Source organism: Meriones unguiculatus, chromosome 2 (assembly GCF_030254825.1).
Source record: "Meriones unguiculatus strain TT.TT164.6M chromosome 2, Bangor_MerUng_6.1, whole genome shotgun sequence".
Lineage (NCBI taxonomy): Eukaryota > Metazoa > Chordata > Mammalia > Rodentia > Muridae > Meriones > Meriones unguiculatus.
The window spans coordinates 126,108,621-126,118,038 of record NC_083350.1 but is presented as its reverse complement, the minus strand read 5'-3'; the positions used below and the strand labels follow the sequence as shown (position 1 = coordinate 126,118,038).

The window sequence follows — 9,418 nt, the reverse complement described above, 5'->3', positions numbered from 1 at the left end:
TGGAAAAAAAAATCCTCTCTCAGGAACAGAACTGCCCCTCTCCATTCTTTTCTGTTATTGCTGTTGATCTAGTCACTTTTCATACCTATCTCACCCTCTCTCTTCTCGTTTTCTGGTCCCACTCTGTCTCTCCATTCTTAAGGAACCACATCTTTAAGCAGTTTGAAATAGGTACTGTGCAGTTTATTCATGGACTGCCAGAACACCTCTTATCAAAGTTACATAAAAAAAAGTCACATGCTGGAGTTTGTAGAACTGTAAGAACTTCCTGCTTTGCACACAGCTCCAAAAGTGGAGGCCACAAGCTGTGAGAGAAAGGAGGAACCTGGAGGATGCTTAAATAGGAGGCTGGTCTTCTCCAGTCAGCCAGCATTTGCTCCAGCTTCCAGGTCAACATGAAGGCTCTCCTCACCCTGGGACTCCTCCTGCTCTCTGTCACTGTCCAGGCCAAGGTCTATGAACGCTGTGAGTTCGCTAGAACTCTGAAAAGGAGTGGAATGGATGGCTACAGAGGAGTCAGGCTGGCAGACTGTAAGTCTCCTCTTGATACCTCCAGATGGGCTTTCAGAGCAGGGACAAGGGAGCAGTGAGTGATCAGAGAGGGAGGGGGAGTCAATACGTTTCTATGATTTCTTTGTGTTTGAGTTAGTTTGACTAAAACCATCACTGTTTATCTTTGAATCAGAGATATTGGGTGAGGGCAGGGGAGGGGAAATTCTGTGCCATGCTAGGCCATTGGAACCGAGGTGCTCTTGCACGGTCACTAGGTTTTCCAGTCGCTTCAGACCAAATATCCCAGGAGAAAGGGGCTGAGAAATGATGGGGGGGGATCACTCAGTCAGAACGTGGGATCTGAGATCCTGGATGACATGGTATTTGTCTTCACTTCTCCTACCATGGTGTGCAACTTTTGAGATAAAAATTTTAAAGTTTTTTGAACTTTCTACACAGGGCAGAGGGATCCTACTGGCCCCTAGTTGCTGCATAAATGAGGTCCTCTGAAATTGAGTGTAAAGCGATTTAGGACTGTTCTTCACTCTGAGATGGCCTTCTGTTTCACTCCATGGAAGATGTGGATGAGGAAAAGTTCTTCATGACTTACTTCATCTCTGTTATTGTAACCACTGTTCTTTTCAGATCCAGTTCAAGTGGTTACTGCTCAATAGTTAGTTTTCCATGAATGAGTAAACAGAGACATGTATGTATGGACAGATGGATGAAATTGCAGAATAGCCTTTCCTGTCCTAATATTCTTGATTTCAATAGTCTCTTCAGCCATTTGTGATGGTGCACACTCCTGAAATCAAGGCAATGGGATGATGAGGCAGGAGATTGCAAATTCAGTGCCAAATTAGGATACTTAGTGACACAGAGAAGAAAAAAGAATTCTACTTAACATGCAAATTCACCTTGGTTATAAGAACATCTTCCAGAGAAAATCCTTATTTTTCTGATACTAACATCTTCTATCAGCATATGTATTTGACATTAATTTATCAAATCCACCTAACTACTATTTGTGTTCCTATCTTAGACAGAGGTATCTTGAAGGATGAGACATGGGAGGGTAAAAGCAATGGAAGAAACAGCTATTTTTATTTGATGCGAGGGCATGGTTTCACTATATATCACTGGCTGGCCTGGAACTTGCTGTGTAGACCAGGCTGGTCTCAAAGTCACACAGAATCACTGGCCTCTGCCTGCTGATGGCTGGGAATAAAAGTGAGCACCACTTTTGTTGTGACAGGTCCATCTATTGTGATCTTATAAAACGATCTTATTCTGTTTATTCCGCATTCAAATTTATTTGTCCTCAAAGGAATTCTGTGGCACTTGAAAACTGCTTGCAGCAGTTTCACCTAGTTGAAAGGCAGAGGCAGGAGGATCACTGGAGAGACTATACTGAGCAACTCAGCCAGACCCAGGCTGAACTAGAGGTAGCATAATGATACCATTTAATCATATGATTGTATGTATAAAGTAAATCACTTCTAAAATACAGCCAGCTCAAAGAGAAGACTTTGGTATCAAATACAGATCGTTTGCTATTGCTGCTTATTGACAAACACTCCTTTCTTTTCAGGGGTGTGTTTAGCTCAGCATGAGAGTAAGTATAACACACAAGCTACAAACTACAACCGGAAAGACCAAAGCACCGACTATGGGATATTTCAGATCAACAGCCGATACTGGTGTAATGATGGCAGAACCCCAAGAGCAGTGAACGCCTGTGGGATACCCTGCAGCGGTAAGACAAGGCAGCTTTACAGCGAGAGCAAACAGCCCATCTGCTCTCACTGTGAGAGCAGAGATTCTGTGCAGGGACATAGCAGTGGAGGAAGCATCGGGAACCTGGGGAGACTTCTTGCTGTTAGCAAGTCATTGCTAAGCACATCAAAGTTAGCCAAAGAAGACGGTAGGCTTAGGGTGCAGTTTGGTCGTATAATGCCCTGCCTACACATCAGAGGGCCCTTGGTCTCACTGCCAGAATTAATAAATGGATAAATGAAATCAAAATAGAGGCTGGGAAGATAGCTCAGACAGACGAGATCAGGCGCGTTCAGGGCAGTATGGCTGTAGACGATAGCTCATACAGAAGGGTCACCTAACCCAAGGTTGACCCTCAGCAGCCACATAAAAGCTGAGTTTGGTGATATACAATTTTAACACCAGCACTGGGGAGTGAGACAGGCAGATCCATGGGGCTCACTGGCCAAGCAGCACAGCCTGGTCTGCAAGCCAGTTCCCAATGGCCGACCCTGCCCCAAAAGCAATGTGGACTGTTCCTGGAGAACAGCTCCTGGGGCAGACCTCTGACTTTTACATACACATACACACATGTGTAAGTTCACTGCTGCAAATACCACCACACCCATAGACACTCATGTTAAAGTAATAGTTAAAAAATAAAGAGCTGGTTTTATTAAAAGTTGGTGGATATTTTCTTTAACCTATATTCACATGAACCTAGCCATACACAGATACAAAATTTAAATTAATAAAAAATAAATATTTGTAAGAAGTTGTCATAACATGTGAAAGTTTCTGAAATATGTACTAGTTAATTGTAAGTGGACATACTGATGTCTTGTTCTGAGGATTTCCACTCTACGTATTTACAAAGGGTTAATTAGTAATTGTTGTAGGGTCACTTTAGAGTTACTGCATTTTATTATAAAGATATCTAATATACACAAATAGAGATATTACTGGGGTGAAGGCCACGTGGAAGCGTACCACTAAGTCACTGGCATTTGTCCAGCTTGCTTTTATGTGCATAGATTGATGTGCTCTTCCTGTTGGCAGATTTCAGACAGAATTAATAATACCAAATTAATAATACCAAATCTTTATTTTTAAACATCTTAGTTTGCATCTCCAGACAATCTAATTTTTAAATGGACATTTGTCTCATCTAACAAAATAACATATATTTTATTTATTTAAGATGAAAATGATTTTTAAGAAATTCATATTAATTTATATGAAAGATAAAATTCATATCATCATTGAGGCCTGGAAGTTTAGATCTTGAAATCATGTCATTGTCAGTGCATGAATTAAATTGGTTGATATTGTTCTATCTTTCCAGTGTGGGAATTGAATACAAGATTTGCTATATTTTAGTCAAGCACTCTACACAGTGAACTATATAATTCTCTATCTGTTAAATTTAGTTGTTAAATTTTCCAAGAGAAAACGGATTTTGGAACATTCTCTGTAACCTATTTAGTCTGCCTTTAAAAGTGTTTTTTACAGTCCTCTGTAGTCTTTAAAAAGTATTAGAAAATACAAGAAAAAGGAAATATTACTCCCAGAAATACCATTCAGAAATTTGACATAATCGGAAGCCATTGGAAAATGCTGTTGTAGAATGTAAATCTATGTTGTACATAAAACATCTAAAGTTATATTGTGCACATATGAACACCCAGGAAAACATGTAAAGATTTTACACTTTTACATTTTTTGTACAAATTAAGTTACACTTACACAGCTGCACGATATGGCTATCACCCAAAACCACCTCCACAGTAACAAATGCTGACCTGAATTCTCATTTCAAACAGGGAATAAAATTACAGTAGCAATGTTCAGTGCTGATAAACACTCTTAAGTATTATGTCTTAAAGCAGCTGGGCTTAGAAACCACCAGGAAGAGCTTTATCCATACAATGCTTATACATTTTTTTTTCTTTTTTAAAGTATTAATTTATCTGTAAGAGTGCAGATGTTTTGCCTGCATATAGTTCTAAGCAGCTTGTGTGTAGCTGGTACCTGTGGAAGCCAGAAGAGGGCTTCAGCTCTCCTAGAACTGCAGTTATAGACAGCCGTGAGCTGCCATGTGGGTGCTGGGAAGCAAACCTCTGGACGAGCATCCTTGCTCTCAGCCGCTGAGCCCTCTCTCCAGCCCCTGCTCTTTTCAGTGGTAGATACCCAGCTGACAGTTCCCTGCTTGTTCTGTTCCCCAGCGTGAGGGAGAGGGGCTTCCCTCACTGTAGCTGACAGTTCCACACCCTGCAGAGCCTCCTCACTACTCCAGTGGGTTCTTCACTTTGCATCAGTGCTGGATCCTAAGAACACAAGCACGTGCACACGCTCAAATACCTCTACACCTCAAGCATTCCCAGCCCTCCAGGGACTGTGTGCGTGAGAAATAAAGTAATATATGCCTTGTCACATAGAGACAATCAAGAGACTGTCTCCAATAATCACAGATTCAGAGACTCGTGGAAAATAATTTCTCGTTTTCGCTGCTCAGTGTCACAGAGGCTCGCTGGCTGGATGTGAACAGAAAGTGTGTTCTATAACTGTCCTTGTCATTCCTCACCCTTGTCTTTCAGCTCTGCTGCAGGATGACATCACTCAAGCCATACAATGTGCAAAGAGGGTTGTGAGAGATCCACAAGGCATTAGAGCATGGTATGTTGGAACTTTGGAAGGGAAACTGCAGTGAGTCTCTCTAGGATCCACGTGTCATTCTGAAAACTGCAGGTCCAGTTGGGGGCTTTTCCTGCATCATTAATTTTGGGGATTTCTGCAGATTGTGAGAGTTCCCACACATGACTACTTCCTGGTCAGCCTTCCAAAGTAGCTGTTGGATCAGAGAACTGTACAGTACATGTGATTTGACACAGATCTTCAGCATCCTGTGCTCTCCTGAGGGATGGGAAGGGATCAAACTGCTGTGTAGACATAGCTCCCCCAGTCAAGAGCAGTTTCTGGTGCAGCGATAGCCTGTGTTTCACACTAGACCTTGACCAGAGGCCAGTCTCTATGCTGTCAGTTACACTTTTCCCTTCCCCCATGTTGTGAGTATATGTGTTACAGAGAGAGAGATGTTAACCATTTATCCCCCTGTCTCACTTTCCTCCACAGGGTGGCGTGGAAAGACCACTGTCAAAACCGAGATCTGTCTCAGTATGTTCGGGACTGCGGAGTCTAACCACTATGTGCTTCACTTCAGCTCTTGCTGTCTCTTTCTCACTATAGGAGTAGTCACGAGAAACGTCATGCTTCCTTGCTTTCCCCTTCAAACAAACAGAATTTAAACTGAAACAGGAGCAAAAATGGGACTTTTTCTTAAGAGGCTTAATGCCAACATCCATGTCCATTGTGTTCCACAAGCCTCCAGCGTTCAGTTAGCTAGTGCAGTGGATGCACTTTGGTCGTCACACACATCTCTACACATCAGTTCTTCACCAATGAAGTAACTTAAGTTTAATCAGAATTAATCCAAATCTCCCCTGTTTTGGATAAAAATACAACAAGTATTTACAGGAGACAAGATGGACTTAGGTAAAATGGCAGCTGTGTGAGCCTCAAGGCTTTGTGTGTGGGCTCAGCATCCAGACAGTTAGAACAGCCACTGTGGTGGGCAAGGAGAGTTTGAAGGGAACAGAACTCTGAGTGGATGACAACTGAGACTCCCTGAACTCAGAACCTTGTTGTGATCAAACATGTGACCTTTCCCAACAGTGCTTTCTTAGAGCTGGCCCATTTATACTGCTTAAAAAGTGAATTCTCAACCCATGTGCCAGTCTGTTTTAACCCTTGAGAGAATGTTCCCATGCCTCTTGCTGATTATGAGAGTATTCAGGAGGGACTAGTGAGCTGTGCTTGTCTTTAACTTTCTTAAGTAGCATCATGCCCATGAACTAACTCTGAGACAGAGGAGCTTGTATCAGCAAATAGCCATAGAAGCAAAACAAAGCACATTGTGAAAAGCTTCAAACAGCATTAAATGATTTTGAATGCACACTTTTTCTTTGTTTACTCTGAAGTGGTGTCTCTTGAGGAGAATATTTATAAATTGGGAAAAATCAGCATGGTGCTCTTGATGGGGCCTCCATCCTTGCCAACACATAGCTTGTGCTACATTCTCCCCCACACATTCCATTGCCTACATCCTAACCTACACATATCCAGTGTCTACATACAAGACTGGAAACCTGAGTTCAAACCCAGGATGCACATGATGGAAGGAGAAAATGAGCTGCAGCAAGTTGTCCTCTGACCTCCATATTAGCATCACAGCACACATGTCTATCTATGTGCACAAGTACAGAAACACACACACACACAAAAGCAAAAAGGAAAGTTAATATATTTTTTATGTTTATGAGTTTTTTTCCTGAATTTATGTTTGTTCATTATATATATGCCTCATGCCCTCAGGATGCAGAAGAAAATAATGGATCCCCTAGGACTGGAGTTCTCTGAGTTATTGTGGAGCTCTGCTAGACAAGGTTGACATCTGACATCTCCTGATAGCCATTTATTTACACTTGGTCAACGATAACACACTCCCTTTTCTCATCGGGGTACTAAAAGTTTCCCCTGATCTGGTGACCCCAGGTCTTGCAAGGAGTGTCACATGGCCCTCAGGGTAGATGACAGGCTGGACCCTTCCCTGATAAGAAAACCAGTCCAGCAAGCAGCTGGGACTTCTTAGAAATACCCAACCCTGCTAAGGATCTTAGTCTTCAGCAGTGACCTTCAACTGCACCTGGAGATTCCCTCCCCCTACACACAACACCTATAGGATAAATAAGTTCCTGTTCTCCTTCTTTGGGATAGGACCATGCTACTGCATGGAACATTAGACACATGTAAATCAAGTATCCCTGAGCCCAGCAGATCAAACACATTCACCCTTGCAATCCCTCCCAGTACCCAAATAAATCCCTGATTTCAAATAAATGTGCTGACTGGCTGCATGATTCCATCAGCCTTCCACCATGGCCATCTGAGATTCCACATTACCACCTGCATTGCCTTGTCTCACTGGGCCTGCCCTCTGGTCTCTGGACCTTGTGCCTTGCAAGGCCTGGGTCTTGGCTGCAAGCCCACCAAGCATGGGCTTTGGCCTGCACCTCTGTTCTGCTCAGCACAGAAGCTTAAGCAGAGCTGTAACACTTTGGTGCTACCATAGGCTTTGCAACAACTGAGTTTCCACTGCCACTGGGGATCTCACTCTAAAAGAGCTAAACTCTAACACCCTTTGGAAAAACTTTTCAACACCCTGGCTCTTTCCAGGTGCTCTTTGGCCTTGCCCTAAAGCACATTAGTTGCCCATGAGAGAAATAGAGCCCTTGGTCTCTATCCTGAAAGGGAGCAGCAGGGCCCCCCCCTCTGAAATCCATGAGCCTGCCAAATGGAGAACTACAGTTATGAGTTGCATGTGGGTGCTGAGAACTGAACCTTGGTCCCCTTGAAGAGCTGTCAGTTGGTGGTATAGTGGTGAGCATAGCTGCCTTCCAAGCAGTTGACCCAGGTTTGATTCTCCCGGCCAACACACCAATGTTAAAAACTAAAAAGAAAAAGATGCAGGGGGACAAGGGATATATTCTCTGCGAGAGGTTTATTAGGGGGGTATGGAGGAAGTGGGTAGCGGGACACGGTGGGGGAAGAGAGGGGGAAAAGGAAGGGGAAAGGAGGGCACCCCAAGAGAGAGAAAGAGAAAAAAGAGAAGAGTGAAAGAGAGTAAGAGTAAGAGAGAGAAAATAAGAGAGGGACCACGTATGGGTATCGGACCTTCAAGGGGGCATGATAACCACACCTTCCAGGTGTGGCCACCTGCCTGGAGACACATGATGACATCATAGGTTGCTGGGTAACTAACACAGGAGCAGGTTGTGTTCCAAAATACTAACATTTGGATTTTACCAACAAATACTCAGGAGACATGCTGGGGTGAAAGCCTTGCTAGTTCAGAGATGCAGAAGAAGCGCCTACATCCCCAAAGCAAAAAACAAGTGTTAAGCCTCCCTGCTGCAGGGTGGGGCAGAGCTTCTCCTGTCTAGAGCCCTTCACTATGTAAGCCAGACATTTAGGTTCTCCAGGCCCTTATTACCCTTTCTCCCCCTTTCTCCTTTTCCGACTTCCTGCTCTCTCTCTTCCCATTCCCTGTACATCCCCCCACCAACGTGCTCTCCCTTTTCTCCTACACTGCTCCAATAAACCTGCGTCTTTATATAATATAGCTTTGTCTTGCCATCAGCTCATTCCATTTTATTTCTTAATCACCAAGTTATCATTCTTCACAAGGTCTCCAAAAACTTCTCCAAACTGAATGTCCCTCCAGTCTGCTTCTCATGGGTCTCTATATTCGTCCACCTGACTTCCTCTTGCTTTCTCCTGTTTTTCCCATGTTCACGCCCTGTCAGCTGGTTGCTTGCTCCACCTCTCCCCCTACAGTTAACTTTATTTAATCCTATGTACAACACTCAAGCAGAAAGCTCTTGGATTAAAGGTGTGTGGCAGGGCTGGGCCACACCACAACTAGAAGCAGGTTCTTTTTCAGTAAAGAGCACAGTCTGGGGTTCACAGTGTGATTCGATATCCTGCAGCACAGCAGAAGCAGCATGAAGGACGGGGAGAGAGGAGAGAGGCAGGGCCCTCTACGTTGTTAAAGGGAATGTAGCAGGCAGAGAGGGTGATGGTGGATCTTCAGCACTGGAGACTGAGGAGACCACAGGAGAGGCAGGAAGGAGAGGGAGGGCACGTCTGAAGTGCTTGCCAAGAACAGTGTCAAAGATGAGAACCTCTCTGCGTAGGAGCACTGAATGTTCACCCATGTCTGCAGCCATATGGAAGTGTCAGTGTTTTTGTGAGAGGCATCCTGGGTCTTAATCTCTTAACTAAATTTTGTTTTGTTTTTCAAGACAGCTGTCCTGGAACTTGCCCCGTAGATCAGGATGGCCTTGAACTCAGCTATCTGGCTGTCTCTGCCTCCCACCGAGTGCTGAAATTAAAGGTATGTAACACCTTGTCTGGCATTTTTAACATTTTAAAAAGTATTTCTTTTATTTTTGTGATCAAAATGTCATTATACCATTTCCCCCTTCCCTTCCCTCATTCCAAGTCATGTCATATACCTCTCTTTGCTCTCTTTCAGATTCATGGCCTCTTTTTA

The 9,418-nt window shown here is 43.6% G+C and overlaps 1 protein-coding gene across 1 annotated transcript; it reads left to right on the top strand.

The window, feature by feature from the left end:
• The first annotated feature begins 336 nt into the window (after positions 1-336).
• LOC110552379 (lysozyme C-2) lies at positions 337-6,259 on the top strand. The gene is made up of 4 exons (XM_021643633.2): positions 337-531; positions 2,084-2,248; positions 4,845-4,923; positions 5,380-6,259. The coding sequence occupies exons 1-4, from the start codon at positions 396-398 to the stop codon at positions 5,444-5,446; spliced, it is 447 nt and encodes a 148-aa protein (XP_021499308.1). The 5' UTR covers positions 337-395; the 3' UTR covers positions 5,447-6,259.
• The last annotated feature ends 3,159 nt before the right edge of the window (positions 6,260-9,418 follow it).